Consider the following 17,675-nt stretch of genomic DNA (forward strand, 5'->3'; position numbering starts at 1 on the left):
ACCGCTCCCGAATTTAATACTAAATTCTCTATGTGTGTGTGCTTCGTGTGTGCGTGCATATGTGCGCACACACCAGAAAAGGATAGGTCTTCTGAAGCTGCAGCTGCAGGCAGCCGTTAGCGGTCCCACATGTACACTGGGAATGGAACTCAAGTCCTCCAGCACCCTGGGTTTAGTTTTCCAAAAAGACTCGTTCGATGAAGTACAGTGGCCATGTCTGGTGGACAGAACAGGACAGGACACGCATGTCCTAGGTTTGGGTTCTTGCTTCTTGGAGCATTGGGTAGATACGGGGTTCTGGGACGGGGATGTGTGTTTAAGAGCTGGAACATTCGTACAGGAAGCATCTGGAGAAAGGAGTGGAGTTTCTAGCCGCCCACTGCCCAGGAAAGTGTCCCGGTTATAGGGATTGGGAACCCGATGTCTCTCGTGGCGCTTGATTGAGGCCATGACTGCTAGGCTATTGCATAGATCTGAGGCCCAGAGTCTAGAGTTTGGGGAATCACAAAAGGAATCACATTCGCATCTGCCAGACTCCGGGTTCAAGAGTAACCACTACCCTCTAGCTGCCAGTTGCTTCCTTAAGGTTCAACACTGAATCCTTTAAATCAAGCCAACGATTTTCCTACTGTGCACCCACCAACCCTAAACCTGCATTTTTTGTGATCCAACGTGGGGTGGTATGGGCACCAAGAGCTCAGCAGGGGTTGGCACCTGCGTGATTGCGGGGGCGGGGTGGTGACGTCATGGCCGAGAGCGAGGCTGCGCAGACATAATAGACGTCAAGGGAGCCTCCCCACCGCCGCCCGCGCACGCTTTCCTGCGTCAGCTGCGCGCGGGGGCGGAGGCCCGCAGGGAGGGCGGGGACTGCGGAGAAGAGCGAGAACATCTCCAGGCATCGCGCGCCCTCTGCCGGCTCCGGGGTACATGCCGCTCTGTAATCACAATTGCCCGCCTCCCCTCTCTAGATACGACCTTTCTCCAGCATGCACTTTAGCCGGCATCATAAATTTGTCTTTATGTATTTATTTTTAGACATGTTTCCATTATGTAGACCTGGAAAGTCTTGAACGCATAGAAGCCCCGCTTGCCTCAGCCTCCGGAGAACTGTGATTAACTACACCTGGCATAAATTTGGTTTTTAAAAACGTATTCTGGTGCACGTTTGGAAATAGGTTCTTACTGTGTGTTGTGAAATTCGGTGATCCTCCTCTGTCGGCCTCCCAAAAGCTGAGATTTGCAGGAGTGTGCCATCACACCTGGCTGGTAGTCTAAATTTTAATTATCTCCCAACATATTACAGGTTTGCTTCTTTTTTACCTCGAATGCACTTGTCATCAAGCGGGCATCCCTTCAATGTAAACGTCCCCTCCTGCGAGCAGGTGTATGGTTGCAGAACAGCCTAACCGAGGGCGTCATTTGCAATTTGAAGGCGAAGAAAACTACAATTCCTAGAATAAAACACACTGACTAGGCTTCACCCATTCCTAGGCAGCATTGCAGAAGGTGTTGCTAAGGCAAACTAAACCTCCCAGAATGCCTAGCGCGCTCTGCCTCGCCCGCGGCCTACCGGGAATTGTAGTGCACGCCTGCGTACTTGTGGGAACTGCGCCTCCCAGCAGGCTCCGCGCGCGTCGTCGTCCTCCTCGCCCTCCCTCAAGGCCGCCTCTCTGTCCCGGTGTGTCCGCTAACCGCGCCACCAGAGTCCGTTGTCGCTCTCGCCGCCATGCTGCCCGCCGCAATGCTTCGCCGTACTCCACTGCGCCGCCTGGTACTCCAGGCGCGTGCCTACGCCGAGGCCGCTGCAGCACCGGCCCCCGCCGCCGGGCCCGGGCAGATGTCCTTCACCTTCGCCTCTCCGACGCAGGTGCGAATTCACAGCCCCCAGGGTCTCCAAGTCGCCGACTTGACCCATGTGGGGTCACCTCTATTGGGCCTCAAGTTCTACCCCCACGGGGGCCGCAGGACCCCCTCCCCAGACTCCGCCTCCGACGGAAACTTTACGCGTGCCTAAGACTCCACCACTTGGGGGTTCGCCTATACCTGAACCCCGGATTTTGCCCTCTAAGGGAGTGTCCCCTGGACTACATGCCCTGCACCTTGATACGGGTCATCCAAGCCCCTTTCTTGGGTGGATCACTGTATTCTGGGCCTTATGAACCAAGACTTAGGTGGTGTTACGTGAACCACGGACAGAGCCATCCCCTTGGGGGTCACAAGGATCCTCCTCTCTACCCATGGAGGAGTCACCAGTACCCACATCCGGAGCTGTTCTTAGTGATTGGCTAAGCCCAGATCCTGTCACTGAAGGGTCGCCTGGGACTGACCCAAGCTACTTGTCCCAATATGTTCACCTGAACCCAAAACCGTGCACTCCGCAGGCCCTAGCCAAGGTTCTGCCAACTGCACTTGGCCTCTTCACAAGGCCACCTAGGGTGTTCTTGAACTGTTCAGCTTTGTATAGCAACTCCTGAGGAGGGAGGACAGCCTTAGGTTTTCCCAGAAACCCCATCTCCAAGATTAGCATCGTGCCCAGCATTGCCCTCTTTCAGGCACCTCGACACTGCTTAGACATCCCATTTCCCAGGTGAGCAAGCCAAGTCTACTGTGGGCACTAGGTGGCGTCTGTGACCCATCGTCCTGCAGGAAAGCCCTGTCTCGGGGTACCGGGTAATGCCCACTTCCATGCTCTACACTCTCTTGCAGGTGTTCTTTGACGGTGCCAACGTCCGTCAGGTGGATGTGCCTACGCTGACTGGAGCCTTTGGCATCCTGGCATCCCACGTTCCCACGCTGCAGGTCCTACGGCCTGGGCTGGTGGTGGTCCATGCCGAAGACGGCACCACAACTAAGTACTTTGGTGAGTGTGGCCCAGGGTGAATAGAGGCTCAGATCCCCACAGGTCATGGAGAAAGCAAAGGAAAGACTTGCACAGCTCACCAAGACCAAGATCTGGGGCACAGAGAGACCTCAGCGGACAAAGGAAGAGACATACAGGTGGCTGTTGAGGAACTTGCTTCAGGGTAGGTCAGCTTTGGTGGAGGAAGGAGCCAGTCTGAAGGACCTATGTTTCCGGGTGGATGGTTTTCTCTCATGTCACCCCTTTTCCAGATGAAGGAGAGGTCTCGTCTTTTCTCAGTCTTAGTATTTAGCAGTACTAAGGCTGGAGCCCAGGGCAGTGAGAAGCATTCTAGACAGGGGAGCCACCTGCAGCCATCCCTGGGGGATTCTAGCCAAGGGCTCTAAGACCCCTCACTGGGGATTCTAGGCGGGGCTCCATCCTTACCACTCTATATAGTTGGTATGAGCAAGTGGCAGGGTGGGGGTGAGGACGAGAAGGGTGTATGTGTTGTACACACACATAAAGGCACTGTCTTAACTCCTCTCAGAGAGGGACTGAAGCTCGAGTATCCCCCTGACCAAGGATGGCTGGCCAGTGAGCCGCGTCACTGCCCTGTCCACTCCCCAGCGTTAGGTTTACAGGCAGCTCTGGCCAGGCCTGGCTTTCCCATGAGCACAGTAGGTGCTGCTTCTCCCAAGGTGCCCTGGGCCTTCCTGTTCCTTCCCTTTTTTTGTTTTTAGGGAAGGGTTTCCTATGCTCAGGCTGACTCTGAGCCCCTGATCCTCCCCTCCACCTCCTGAGTGCTGGGGGTGACAGGTTTCTGCCACGCTGAGGACTGAGCCCAGGGCCTTTTACATGACTGGCAGGCGTACTGCCAGCTGAGCCTTGGCCCCAGCGCCTCTTTTACACTGGTGCCTCCCAGGGCCTGGGATGACAGGTGTGCTCGAGCCACAGCTGGACCTCATCGCCAGTCTGTGGGGTCACCCTGGACTAGAGGCAGAGACTGGGGTGTCCCGGGGAGGGGTCTGCTCAGCCCTTTCTCCCCGCAGTGAGCAGCGGCTCCATCACTGTGAATGCGGACTCCTCAGTGCAGCTACTGGCCGAGGAAGCTGTGACGCTGGACATGTTGGACCTAGGGGTGAGCAGATGTGGAAGCAGGTTCAGGGTGGGGGCGGGTACTGCCCAAGATTCCCCTGGCTGGTAGGGAGGCAGCTTGCAGGAATGTGGATGTTTTTTTGCTTGGCCTTGCCTGGCCCTCACCATGGCCCACTCCTCTGCAGGCAGCCCGGGCCAACCTGGAGAAGGCGCAGTCGGAGCTGTCTGGTGCAGCGGATGAGACAGCTCGGGCTGAGATCCAGATCCGTATTGAGGCCAATGAGGCCCTGGTGAAGGCCCTGGAGTAGGCGTGCAATGTCTGTCACCCATAGGGAAACTGAGGCAGGTACCAGCAGCTGAAAACTTGTTTCCTGAAATCCGGACAGTTGGCTGCTGCTGAAGTTGCCACCAGAGGGCAGCAGTGCTCCAACTGCTGACTTAGGCGTCCTGATGCTTGCCTGCCTTGGAGGTCTTTCCCCAGCCTTCACAGCCTGGGATGCCCATCGCCTGGGAGAGCTGGCACTGCTTCCCCCTCAGAGCCTCCTGGACAGTCAGCTTCCCCAGCCTGCCTCCATTAAACACCAGGAACCAACTGAGCATTCTGGTTTCTGACTCTGCATAGCACAAAGCTAGGACCCCAACCCCTGCCCGGGGCTCTTGTATCTGGGCCCCCAGAAGTGTGCAGACAGCAGTGGGTGGGGCACATGCTGGCTGGCTGTTGGGCTGCTGCCTGCGGGGTTGGGTGGGATAGGCAAGGATTGAGAGCAGGGCAGGCAACGGTGGATGCAGCTACAGCTGCTGGCCAGGCTCAGCACCCAGACCACCAGCTAGGCCAGGCCCTCCCTTTAAGGCCCCCTGCCCCACCCTGTAGGCTCTGGGAAGAGGCAGGCACCACCTGCTCCCACGGAGGCCCCGCCATAGGCACACCCCACCTGTGGGTGGCCCTAGCCTGGCTGGCTACCTTCCCAGTCCCTGGTGTGGTTGGTACCTTCTTAGGCATTTTGGCCTTGGGTGGGGTTAGGTGGCACCAGTGCATCCCTTTTTACACCCCACCCTCACCCCAGATGGGTGGTTACTGTCTGACCTGCATCCTCCTCAGGAGCCTGAGAGGGGTACCAGTTTGGGAATGGAAGGATGAGCAAGGTCAGAGCCTGCCATTATGAGGTCATCTGAACCATCTCGACAGGTGATCAGCATACCAACTAGGGTCTGAGTATACCCCGTCACGTTGTGTCAGGGCCCTTGGGTGACTCGCCATGGCCACATGAGCCTGATCTGGGAATGAATGTGCTGGAGCCCTCCACGTATTAGCAGCCTGGGGGTATTCCCAGGTAAGCCACAGGGGCTTAGAGGTGTGCGGGCAGGCCTGCCCAGGTTCCACTCTGTTCTCAGGCTGAGAGCCCAGGTCTTGGCTGACCAGACCATTAGGGACCCTGTCAGACCAAAGACACAGCCTGGGCAGATGTCAACAGGAGCCCTTGGAATGGCCTGGCCTGGCCGAGTGTACCTTGTAGTGTGAGTCGCTCAGACCCTCCCACTCGTAAGAGGAGGTGTGAGCTTTGGGGCCAGACCTCAGGACAGGACAGCCTGCGCTGGCTGAGACGGAGCCCAGAGGGCAGGGCCTGGAAAGAGCCACTGAGTCTTGAGGCTTCACACCTAGGGACATAGGAATAAGAGCTAGGAAGCAGGAAGTCTAGTCAGCATTTATTATGAGCTTCCAGCTTAAGTATCCTGTCAGGGCCAGCCCACCTCACCTGCCACCAGCCCACACCACATTCTCTGTGATCCCTCCTGAGGCCAGCCTCACCTCTGACCTCCACACCTACAGCTCTGAATGGTAAAGGTCTCCCTACTTCCTGAACCAACTCCTGCTCATCCCTCAGAGCTCCTGGGCCAACAAGTGTTCTCTGGACTGGGAGTGTTGGGGCACACCTCCCTGCTTGGGGGCCCAGCATGCCTGTCCAGAGTGATCAGTCAGAGCAGGAAGGAGACCTAGGAAGGAACTGGCCTGGGAGGGGCTCCAGGGTAGGGTGGTGGAGACACTCAGGCCAGATAAAGGCCAGACCCGAGAAGTGGACAGGAGGTGGTAGAGCAGGGTCTAGAGTACCTTGAAGGGTTTGGCCCCATTCTGTCACCTTCGGGACCCCCCTCCCCCACTGAGGCCACTCAATTGGTGGCCTTGGCCAAAGGGCTGCTTTCCTGGTCCACAGGGTGGGTAAGTGTGCACTCCAAGGCCAGTGTGTGTCAATGTATTCATGAGGTGATGACCAGGGGTCACACAACTGGGGGTGGAGGATGCCCGTGGAGTCTCTCCTCTAGGCGCCTGGCTACACCAAGGCCGATGACCTGGGCACATTCCTGGGACCCATATGCAGTGGGGAGAACTCCCACAGGTTAAACCCTGACCACATGCGCCACAGCACAGTGCGTCAGGGACTGGGCTACTCGCGGAGGTCACACAGGTGACTGACTGGCCTAGGCAGGTCAGGGGTGGTTGAACCATAACAAAAATGGCCTCTGAGGTCACCGGTAAAGGATGCAGAAGCCAGGCTATCAGGCAGCTGTCCGGGACACCCCACTGTCTGGCAGGTGACACTGCCCTGTTTTCCTGGACCCAGGCTGCTGACTCAGGAACCCCTTCCCGTCCCGCCCCCCTTACCCACGCGGGCGCCCCCAGGCGGAAGCACCAGGGCAGCAGGGAAGGGGGCGGGGCAGGGAAACAGGCCAGAAAGCCCCCACCCCCATGCTAATATGAGGTGTTTCAGAGTACTTGGGGAGTCAGGAGTTACCCCAGCCGATCGCAGCGGCCGAGGCACTGCCCTATGGGTGCTGTGAAGCCCTAGGGCCGGGTGTCCCGGCCCCAGGCCAGCAGGAGGGGGGTGTGGGGGGTAGATGCGTCACCATCGCCCAGCCCCCCGCCCCTTGCCCGCCCAAACTCCACCCCAGGGAAGGCGGCGCGGATAAAGGCTCAGGGGCCGCCCGCCTGTCCCCAGACCGGCAGGGCCACCTCTCACCACGACCCGTACGCAGGTCATCTGGAGCAGTGGTGACCCAGGACCTGCGTCCTGCGGCTCCGGGTGAGTAGGGGCGCGGCCGCACTAGGGGCAGAAGGGTCTCCACCCGCCATGGACTCCTTAGGCTGCCCCACTCTTTGTTCTTTGAACCGTCTGCATCTAGGGTGCTTTGGAACGGGGAGCCCCCCAGCTTGTGGGGTAGGAGGGACCACGCTCAATGGGCACCGCCCTGGCAGGACCGCAGCCCACGCGCGCGCACTCCCTCTTTCCAGCCAGTGACCTTGAACTAGTTGCAAATCCAGACTCAGTTTCCCCGTTTGTGCGGTCTTAGACATCTCCGCTTGTTAAATCTAAAGGTTCTTAACGGGGCTTCCCCACCTGCAGATCTCAAAGTCTCTGCGCCCCCTTTCCCCGACCAAAACGCACGGCACCCCCTCCCCCGTGACTCGGGCAGCGCTCCCGGGCGGGGACTGCAGAGGGCGCGCCGGGGCTGCTGACTCACCGCTGCCCGGAGCGGGGCGCGCGCGGGCGCAGCCGAGGACGCCGCGTCACGTCACGGCTTGGACGGGCGCTGGGCCGACCTGGGATGGGGGGGCACAGAAAAAATAGGGAAGGGTGGACTAGGCTGGGATGCCAAGTGGCACAGGTTCGGTAGGGACGGATCTAATCGGAGCCACGTCACGGAGCTGCAGGGCCCCGCCCAGGCCGTGGGTCCCGCCCAGTTTCTCCAATATCGTTGCATCCATCCACCCACCCACCCACCCACGGGGTGGAGGACTGGCCTGTCTTTGAGAGTCCTGCCCGCGACCCTTGGCCACGAGGCTCAGGGCTCAAGCTGCAGCTTCCGCAGGCAGTTGCTTCCCGGACAGACCCAGTGGGGAGGCCCCACGATTTCCTGTTCCTCCCTTAGTCAGGAACAATGGTCGGCCCTCGGCTCTTCCCCAGACCTCTCCCCCTTGAGGAAGGGGGGCTGTGCTCGCGCGGAGGGTAGCTGGGGGAAAGAGAGGTGCCAAGTCTTCGAACTCGAGTAGGCTCCGGGCCGGGCCGGGCCCGCCCGCCCTTTGTTGAGAACTCTGGGCCTTATGAATGGCTCTGGGCGCGGGTGGGGGTGCGGGGGCGGGTCAGGAGCCGCATCAGCCCAACCCCCTACGCGTCTCCATTGGATGCAGAAGGGACGGGGCGGGGTAAGGGGGGGGGAGGGTCTCGCTGCCACGTGGGGTAGCCCTGCGGCGATTCCCATTGGCCCAGGATCGCGACGGACTGGGCGATATGTGTGTGTTCATTGGCTGCCGCTAGGCCGGCGGAGTAAGTAGTGAATGGGAGGGGGCGGTGGTCCCGCCCATTGGAACGTTGATACATGATAACTTTTTTTTCTTCGTACTTTCACCCCCAGATCTTGCGAGCGGCGGCTGCTGCAGTTGCTAAGGGAAGGGACGCGCGGGGTAGCAAGACCCGAGAGGATATCCAGCCGGGATAGCTCGACCCCTTCTGTAGGACCCTCCCTGCGTCGTGCCCTTGAAGAAACCGGATCGTAGATCCCACCCCGGGGCGCAACCCAGGGATCCCACGCGACCCCGGAGCACCACTCGGATTCTTGCTTGCTGGCTCGCTTGCTAACGTTGGGAACCTTCCCTAAGGGGCACACGCACTGTTCCGGTCCCTGAGCACCCGCAGAGCGGAGGAGGACCTCGTTTCGGCGGGGGAGTCCCGACGAGGATTGGAGGCGACCCGCGGCCCCCAGGCCTCCTGCGCTCGCCGGGGATGGAGCCGCAGCCCGGCGGCGCCCGAAGCTGCCGGCGCGGGGCCCCCGGCGGCGCCTGCGATCTGAGTACGGCCACGGAGTCGGCTTCACCTATGACCCTGGCGATCCACAGCACCACGGGGACTCGCTACGACCTGTCGGTGCCCCACGACGAGACCGTGGAAGGGCTGCGCAAAAGGCTGTCCCAACGCCTCAAAGTACCCAAGGAGCGCCTGGCTCTGCTTCACAAAGACACGTAGGTAGCGCGCCGCCCTCGCCTGCGCGCCCCCTGGCACCAGACCGCCCCCTCGGGCCCGGGCCCCGGGCGGAAACAAAGAGCGCGCCGCGCTGGGAAGCAGGGGGCAGCCAGACGGGGGGCGGGGGCGCGCCGCGCGCTCTCGGGCGCCCTCTGCGCGGCCTTACTTCCCTGGGGCCCCCCTCCCCCGCCAGGGTCTGCACAAAGGCAGGAGCGCCCCGCGGGGCCCCAAGATGCACGGGAACTACGGGGGTGGCACGACAGACGTGGGCCCCTGGGATGGCACTGGGAGGGGTCCAGTCTCTGTGCGCCTTGGGGGGGCGCACAGCCGCCCCCTCTTGTGCCCGCGGTCTCGCCGCTTCCGCATCTGCTCGGCGGCCCCCTCTGCGTCTGGCTGTCTCCCCATCACTTACGTCTCTCTGCCCCCCTTTGTTCTCGCTTCCCCACACCTCCCCCAATCCGGTATTTAAATCGCCTCCAGGCCAGGGAGTCTCCCCTCCCCTCATCCCCTCGCGGGCCTCTGGGGACAACGCAGTGTCCATCCCCAGCGGAGGGGCCCTTGTGGGGGAGGGGCGAAGGGGGAGGGTCTCCTTTGTTTGAGCAGCAGACGGTGCCGGGGAGGGAGGGGGAGAGCCCGGGTCGGCGGAGCCCCCGAAGGCCTCTATCAGAAAGTGCCGGAGCCCCGCGGCGCCCACAAAGACGAGCCCGGACAAGAATTGGGGAGTTGTAGGCAGGAGCTGCCCAGGAGGGGGGCGCGGGGGAGGGTGGCAAAGAGCCCACGGGGGTTCAGGTGATGGAAAAGTCTTGTTCCTTGCAGATGGGAGGCTGCCTTAACCTGGAGTTCAGTCAGCTGGTTAATGGGGAGGGCTCACAGGAGTGAGAGGCCTCCTCACCGGCACTTGGGTCTGGGGAGTGGTAAGGGTGTGAAGCGCTCCCCTGTCGTCGTCGTCCCGTCCCGTCCCCCCGCCCTTGCGCACGCACAGCCCTCCTCCTCGGCCTCCGTTTCCGCGTCTCTGTGTTGTCTCCCGTCTCACCCTCTTCCTTCCTACCCCCAGCCGGCTCAGTTCGGGGAAGCTGCAGGAATTCGGCGTGGGGGATGGTAGCAAGTTGACGCTCGTGCCCACGGTGGAAGCTGGCCTCATGGTAAATGACTGAGGGACGTGCCCTGGAGGCTCCTGTCTCTTGGCCACCTCATTGCATAAATGCACTATCACCATCCTGCCCCTTACAAAGAGCTCTCCCACCCACCCCCAGCACATAGGGCCCCCTCCCCATTCCCTGCTCTAAACCTACACTGAAGACACTTTTCGTCCCTCTCTTGTAGTCCCAGGCCTCGAGGCCGGAGCAGTCCGTTATGCAAGCTCTGGAAAGTTTGACTGAGACCCAGGTAAGCAACTGCCACCCTCTCCCTAACCCGGCTGAGGGGGGAAGGGGGCTGCAGGCAGCAGCTACGCCTAGGGACCTTGCAACTCTCTGGACACCCTTAGAGCCTCCAGTTGTTTGTGTTTCCCTGGTGGCCTGTGGGGGAAGGGATGAAAGCCCCGCCTCGGTGCCAGCTTGGCCTGGTCACCACGCTTCCTCTTCCTCCCTGCCTCCCCCAGCACCTGACCACCTGACCTTGAGAAGTTTTCTCTCCCAGGGTGACTGCCACGGGTGGGGGTGGGGGAGTCCAATGTTTTGACCAGTCCTAACCATGGGTGACCTTGACCCTAGCTGGCTGGAACTTGTACCCTCCACAGCCCGGCACACTCTTAATCTAGAGTCTCCCCCCCCAAAAAAAAAAATCTGAACCAAAACAAAAAATCCTCATTTGGGAGAGCTGTGCCTCTGGGGAAACCAGCCGACCAAACTTAGCCCGGCCAAGGCAAAGCAGCGGCAGTCATCCTATCCCCTCCTGTCTCTTGGCCTTTGTTCCCTGCCCTGGCAGGGGGAGGGGCAGGCAGGGGCACCCAGCCCTGGGCCAGGGAGGCCTAGACAGGATGTTAAGAAAATATTTAGTAAGCAGCCCAGAGGGAGGCTGGGCCTGGCTCTGAGGAGGCTTCCAGGTTTTGTTGAGCACCCCCCCTCCGCCCCCCATTCTTAACCATAACAGCGCCTCCTCTCTCACAGCCGGGTTCCCTAGCTCCTCCAGTTCTCCAACACAGCCACACAGGCAGCTGGAGTTTGTACCCAGGAGGAGGGGAATGGCCTGTGCAGGGCCCTCACTCCATAGACTACAAACCAAACCGTAGCATCCTGCCTAGTGGTGCAGTGGACACTGGGGCCTCAGAACACTCCAGTGGTCCTGCCTCTCTGGCGGGGTTCCTGGGAGCTAGCAGTGGGGGCTGAAGGTGACTATCGGGGCAGACTTGCACTTGCTGGCCTGTGGGGTGGTGTGCCTGGCAGGAGGGAGTTAGTGGGTGCTGGGTGTAGCCTTGAGGTCACCAGAGTGGATTACTCAGCAGGCCACTCATTTGCCCTTCCCCTGGGAGAAAGGGGTGATCCCAGCTGCCCAGAAACCACTTCAGGCTCTTCCCTGTAAAGGATGTGGGGCACAGAGGAGGGAGTGCAGGGTGGGGGCTGCTCTCCTGCCTGCCCACCCCTTCATCCCCTCCCCATGGGGCCCCAAGCCGAGAAGGTTACTCCAGCCCTCTGCCAGCAGAGCCAGGGGAGGGAGTTCTGCGAGGCGGTCTGATGACTCATAGGCCTGTGTCACTTCTCAGAAACCTCCCCACACACACACACCCTGGCCTCTGGGGAGAACAAGGCAGATAGTCTGGGTCCCAGAGGTGGGAGAAAGGGTGCCCAGGGCATCCAAGGGTCAGGTAGGCCCACAAATCAGCCCTACAGAGTGTCGGGGGAGGGGAGGGTTGGCAGGTCATCTGGAAGTCCTTGGGGACAAGCCTCCAGGCTCCCCCCCCCCCCAGGATATATAAATATTTATCTTGGGAAAGCAAAGGTTAACCATTAGAGCTCCTTCAGGATCCAGCCTGCCTCTTGGGTGGCTCAGCTATAAAGGGGATCTTGAGGATTCTCTTAGCTAGATTCATAGGCAAACAGGATCTGGGGGCTGCGGGTGGGTATTCAAGAGAGGGCAGCGACCATCATCCGCTGGGCCCCGCCCCATCTGGGCTCAGTTACCCCTTTAATGGACCCAGAACCAGAGGCCCCAATCTGACCCACCTCTGTCCCCCCCACAGCCCCCAGCGACACCCGGGCCAGGCCGGGCTGCCGGAGGAGGCTTCCGGAAATACAGATTGATTTTATTTAAGCGTCCGTGGCACCGACAGGGACCCCAGAGCCCAGAGAGGGGCGGCGAGAGGCCCCAGGTCACACTGCGGGGAGAGCTGGGCTGGGTTGGGCTGGGGGCATCAGGGATGAGAACCCCCTCAACTGATGAGTGTCTCCCTACTTCTGTCTTTAGGTCAGTGACTTTCTGTCAGGCCGCTCACCTCTGACTCTGGCCCTTCGCGTTGGGGATCACATGATGTTCGTACAGTTGCAACTGGCTGCCCAGCACGCCCCACTCCAGCACCGCCATGTGCTCGCAGCTGCTGCTGCAGCCGCTGCCGCCGCCCGGGGAGATTCCAGTGTAACTGCCCCAGTGTCCTCACCCTGTAGGCCAGTGTCCAGTGCCGCCAGAGTCCCCCCGGTATCCAGCAGCCCTTCACCTGTGTCCCCCTCGCCTGTCACCGCTGGCTCCTTTCGATCCCATGCAGCTTCCACAACCTGTTCCGAGGTGAGGATGGAAATAATTATCTTTGTATTCAGGGGCGGATTTTGAGGGCTCCAGCTGTAGCCTTTGTCAGATGCTCTTCCCTGACCCTGAGCCCGATGAATTTATACCTGGAATGCCGGACTGAGGGGTGGACCCATCACGGCCCTACCTACCATTTTCCAATCTCTCAGCAGCAGATGGACTGTTCCTCCCCGGCTAGCAGCAATGCCACCTCAACCCCAGGCAGCAGCCCTACCCCTCGCTCCCGCAAACCCGGTGCCGTCATTGAGAGCTTCGTGAACCATGCCCCTGGGGTCTTCTCAGGCACCTTCTCTGGTAGGTGTCACCACTGGAGTGATCTCGAGATCTCATGTGTATTGGGTAAATGTTTTCCCCAGCAATCTGGGACATGAACTGGTGTGACTCTGGACACACGGGACGCCATCTGTAGTTCATGTGTGGTCACTGTGATATTGGGGAGGTCTTAAGAGTCCCCCCAGACATCTCAGCATCTTGAGTAGCTGGGGATAATGGATGGTCTGCCACCAGACCTGGACACTGCAGACTGCCCTGTCTGCCTGTGTCATTGCCACTCTGAGAACCTGAACTGCCTTGGGACTCACGATCCTTTCCACTTGCAGGCACACTGCATCCCAACTGCCAAGACAGCAGTGGGCGGCCACGGCGAGACATTGGCACCATTCTGCAGATACTCAATGACCTCCTAAGTGCCACGCGGCATTACCAGGGCATGCCACCCTCCCTGACCCAGCTCCGCTGCCATGCCCAGTGCTCACCTGCCTCACCAGCCCCTGACCTCACCCCAAAAACTACCTCCTGTGAGAAGCTGGGAGCCAATTCCCCCACCTCCCTGCTCCAGGGCCAGAGCCAGATCAGAATGTGCAAACCCCCTGGTAAGTGGCCCTGTTACCAGCCTTCCTGCTTCTCAAGGCCTCCTCTGTGTGCTGGTGGGTGAGGGGACAGCTGACCTGACTGGGGACCCCCTGGAGCTGACAGCTGCTGCCCCCCCCCCCCAGACCTGTTCCAGCTGGGAAGAAGAGACAACTGTGTCTGCATAGAGTGTCCTTGTGTGCTCCAGGGGGCTCCTGTGCCACTTCCTCCTTCCCCTCCCTAGGCCCATCTCCAGATGGCCTTGGGTACTTTCATGAATGACTGAGTCAGTTCTAGCCCTCCAGACACAGCCTACTCTTACCCACACTGTGGGTTGATAATGACCACTGCTCAACCTAGATCACCTGCTTCTGCAGCCATGTTTACGAAAGTAGGAAACTGAGGCACAAGCTTTTTAACACTTGTGATTCTAAAACAGGTTCTTTTCATTTTTTTGTCTGTTTGATTTTTGTATTTCTTTATTAGCAAGACCGCCAGCCCCTCACTAGGGAATTTTAGGCAGAGGCTCCACCCTGACCACACCCGCAGCCCCTCACTGGGGATTCTAGGCTGGGGCTCCCATCTCTGAGCGAAGCCTTTATTTTCAGAGGGGTTTTTACTTCGTTGTCCAAGCTGGTCTTGAACCTGGAATGTTTTGGTCTCTGCTCCTAAATAATCCATGCATTGACTAAACTACATTTTTTGCTGTTTAGCTTTTTTGTTGTTTGAGACAGGGTCTCACCACGTAACCCTGGCTGTCCTGGAGTTTACTATGTATAAACCTAGCTAGTTCCCCATCCTCCTGTCTCTGCCTCTGGAATGCTGGGATTAAAGGCATGTGCCACCAAGCCCAAATTCCTTCCTGCACTTCTCAAGTGGCTGACTAAACTAAATTTTTTTCCTTTTCATTGATCAAATCCCTGTACACCTCTTACTCAGCCCATAGCTCAGGCTGCCCTCCCCAGCATGTTTCAGTAACTATAGCGAGAGACTGGGGCAGTGGGCTTCCTCGCGCCTTTCCAGAGTCTAGCTGACTGGTGCTCCAGAGTCTGCAGTGGGGGCTTGAGACTCACAGGTGCCTGGTCTCCCTTTGTAGGAGACCGTCTGCGGCAGACAGAGAACCGTGCCACACGCTGCAAAGTGGAACGCCTCCAGCTCCTGCTGCAGCAGAAACGCCTGCGGAGGAAGGCGCGGCGGGACGCTCGGGGTCCCTACCACTGGACCCCCAGCCGCAAAGCTGGCCGCAGTGACAGCAGCAGCAGCGGGGGCGGAGGTAGCCCCAGTGAGGCTGGAGGCTTGGGCCTCGACTTCGAGGACTCCGTCTGGAAGCCTGAAGTCAACCCGGACATCCAGTCCGAATTCGTAATGGCTTAAAGGATCCAGCCCCCTTGGGTCTGTCACATCTCCACCCCAGACACGGGGCGGGTGGGGCACTACAGCCTGGACGCTGAGCAGCCCAGCTCTGGGGGGCAGGAGATCACCTCCATTGCCACTCACCAGCCTTTCTGATTCTTTTGTAACTCTTTCCCCCGGTTGCCCTGAATCCCTGGTCACACGCCCATCTCTTTCTTCCCTCACCATGGTCGGTTCTGGTGGCCTCTGCGCCAGGGCCCTTCCCTCCCACCTTCTTCAGCTCCAAATATGTAGCAGTCTGTTCCCAGATGCCCAGACAGAGGAAGCCACCCACCCCCAGCCCTTCCGCTCCGCCTAGCTCTACCCCACCCCCTTCCATAACCCGATTCAGGTTTTTAACTCAAAATGTAGATTCTCCAAGAAGCACTTTACAGATGAGGGTTGGGGACCCCAGATGAGTATCTACCACCCCCACCCTTATCTGCAGACTTGGCCTCCACTCCAGGCCAGCTGGATCCCTCCACCCCCTCCCCCCAGCTCACAGGGATACCTTTGTCCACAAAGCCTTCCTCCTGCCTCTCAGTCACTGCTGCCTGGCTGGCCCCGCTATTGCCATGCTAGTTAGATGGAGGATGCTGAGGCTGGGGGTTGTTGGTCAGGTGGGGTCGCTCCTCTTCCCCACAGGAAAGGACAGACGGACTCTGCCACCTTCTCTATGGACACCAACCCAGCTGTCCTCTCTCTCCCTCCCCACACCCACTTATTTCCCTAACCTTCCTTCCCAGTGGAGCTTGGGGAACTATTTATAGATTTCATTTCTGACTGAGCCAGTAATGGTTGCTATTCTCTAGGGAAGAAGAAAACTGGGGTAGGTGGGGGCGGGGGCCAGAGAGACACCCCTGTACCTCTTGTCCCCAAGCCCAGCTTAAGGGGCAACCTCACCTGCACCCAGGAATGGGCAATGGGGTGCTCAGCTGTGAGTGCATCAACCCCCCCCCCCCCCCCCCCCCCCGGGGAGGGCGAGCTGCTGGCCCAAGTTGGCCTTACTGATCATGGGCGACTGCCCTCCCCTCGAACTGGGGCTTTTCAACAAGGGTTATCTTGTGGGTATTTTTTTTCCTCCACATTTTTAAATTTTGTGCTAATGGGATGTGTGCCTGCCCCCAACATCTGTCAATTTTGTGTAGGCTCCACCTGTCCTCAGCTCCTTTGTTCTGTCTGAACCCCACCTCCCCCACTGTGTGTTTAACCTTAATGGTTTGGGATGTGAACAAGTGTCGGCCATAGCTGTAAAGTTTTTTGTGGAGGGTGGGTGGGAGGGGATTGGTTCCAGCGGGTAGAGGCCAAGCATTTGGTTTATTTTTTCAATCTTCTTTTCAAAAAGAAAAGGGAGGGGGATACATGGGTGCATTTTTTTAAGCTGTCTTGGATATCTATTTAAATGTGTGTGTGTTTTTGGTTTTTTTTATGATTTTTTTAAACTGCCTGTGATGTGTCCCTTGAGCTGAGGGTGGAGGCCTCAGGCAGGAGCCGAGCCCACCCATAGTTCCCTCTTTCCGCTGACGGACTTCCCCCAGATAGCATTAGCCACCCTCGGGGAGAAAATCCGGCTGTGGGGATCCACCTCACCCAAGTCTCCTTTATTGAAATGAAATTTGGAGGGGGGACCTTACACGAGCACCTGATTTCAAATAAACGGAAACGAGATGTGAACTTTAGTCCTCGCTTGCTCCTTCAGGGTCCCAAACTGTTTCCCCAAAAAATGGTTTCCCACGTCCCTTCCCGAGCTTGCGGCTGGCAGGAAGCTGCCTAGGGTGGAGGGAGGGAGGGAAGGCCTAGCCACTTCCTGCTACCCAAGGCCGGAAGTCCCTTTGGGCGTGGGGCTGGGGCATGCCCTGGGTGAGGCTTTCACCTTCTCAGCTCTGACTGTCAAGTGGGCCAAAGACGGGAACTTCGGAATCAGTATCCGGGTAGACACTCCCTGCTCCCAGTTGTGGGAGGAGTTCTGAAACGGAAGTGCTTCCTAGAGTCGCTCCACTCTACCCCCCCTCGGTGGCCACACTTTGAGGATCACGCACCAATTTTCCAGGTCTTTGCTTCAGCCATACCCCTTCTGGGCACTGCAGTCTGGTTATGATTGGGAACTTCCCGAGGTGGCTTGCCCACCTTTTCCTTCCCCACGCCCCACAAAAGGCTTTTCTAAGATCCCTGCTCCAAGCCTTCTGGGACTAGGCTGAGACAGTTAACACTCTCTGAGCTCCTTTAGTGGGACTCCCAATTTATAGCCCAGAAAACTGAGGACTCCAACCCAACACTGGGCACGGAATCTACAGTCTCTATTCCTCGCCACGAAGGCTGGGGGATGAGGAGCGGGTGCCTTCCCCAAGGGTGGCCTGGGCATCTCCACAGTGCTTTCTGCCCCTCCCTCCGCCCAGTCACCCCAAATCGTCCCCACGCCCACGCCAGGAAGGCGGATGTTCCGTCAAGCCTGATCCCAGGAGAGTTCATGGTCAGTAGGCCCAAAGGTTTGGGGACATCTGAAGCCACACGACGTAGTGAGGGTGAGAACACAGTGGGGCGGCTTCTACTTGTCGCTCAGCGCTACTCGGGGGACCAGGGAGGCAGCCACGTCCACAAGCGGGGGGGGGGGCGTCCCAGGGGATCTCAAGGTCTCGCCCCAGAGATGGAGCCTGTATGTTGGGGACCCTGTCAAACCACAACCCCAGATCATCCCATCACAACATCACATTGCTTTCTACACCCCGCTCACCCTCAGCCTGAACAGA

The 17,675-nt window shown here is 59.0% G+C and overlaps 2 protein-coding genes across 5 annotated transcripts; both read left to right on the forward strand.

The window, feature by feature from the left end:
• Positions 1–1,605: 1,605 nt before the first annotated feature.
• Atp5f1d (ATP synthase F1 subunit delta) lies at positions 1,606–4,529 on the forward strand. The gene is made up of 4 exons (XM_041668698.1): positions 1,606–1,867; positions 2,707–2,860; positions 3,892–3,980; positions 4,123–4,529. Exons 1-4 carry the CDS (start codon positions 1,727–1,729, stop codon positions 4,243–4,245), a joined length of 507 nt encoding a protein of 168 aa, XP_041524632.1. The 5' UTR covers positions 1,606–1,726; the 3' UTR covers positions 4,246–4,529.
• Positions 4,530–6,873: 2,344 nt separating this feature from the next.
• Positions 6,874–16,602, forward strand: Midn (midnolin). 4 transcript variants are annotated; one of them, XM_041669475.1, is made up of 9 exons: positions 6,874–7,014; positions 8,345–8,948; positions 10,004–10,091; positions 10,273–10,335; positions 12,128–12,256; positions 12,352–12,666; positions 12,837–12,981; positions 13,287–13,559; positions 14,633–16,602. In XM_041669475.1, the coding sequence occupies exons 2-9, from the start codon at positions 8,713–8,715 to the stop codon at positions 14,908–14,910; spliced, it is 1,527 nt and encodes a 508-aa protein (XP_041525409.1). In that variant the 5' UTR covers positions 6,874–7,014; positions 8,345–8,712; the 3' UTR covers positions 14,911–16,602. The 4 variants fall into 4 exon arrangements, with proteins under 4 accessions (XP_041525409.1, XP_041525411.1, XP_041525412.1 ...); XM_041669477.1 differs by having other exon boundaries at positions 12,840–12,981; XM_041669478.1 differs by lacking the exon at positions 12,128–12,256 and having other exon boundaries at positions 6,875–7,014.
• The last annotated feature ends 1,073 nt before the right edge of the window (positions 16,603–17,675 follow it).

The sequence above is a fragment of the Microtus oregoni genome, unplaced genomic scaffold (assembly GCF_018167655.1).
Source record: "Microtus oregoni isolate MIOR12 unplaced genomic scaffold, Mior012 000019F_ref0000042, whole genome shotgun sequence".
Lineage (NCBI taxonomy): Eukaryota > Metazoa > Chordata > Mammalia > Rodentia > Cricetidae > Microtus > Microtus oregoni.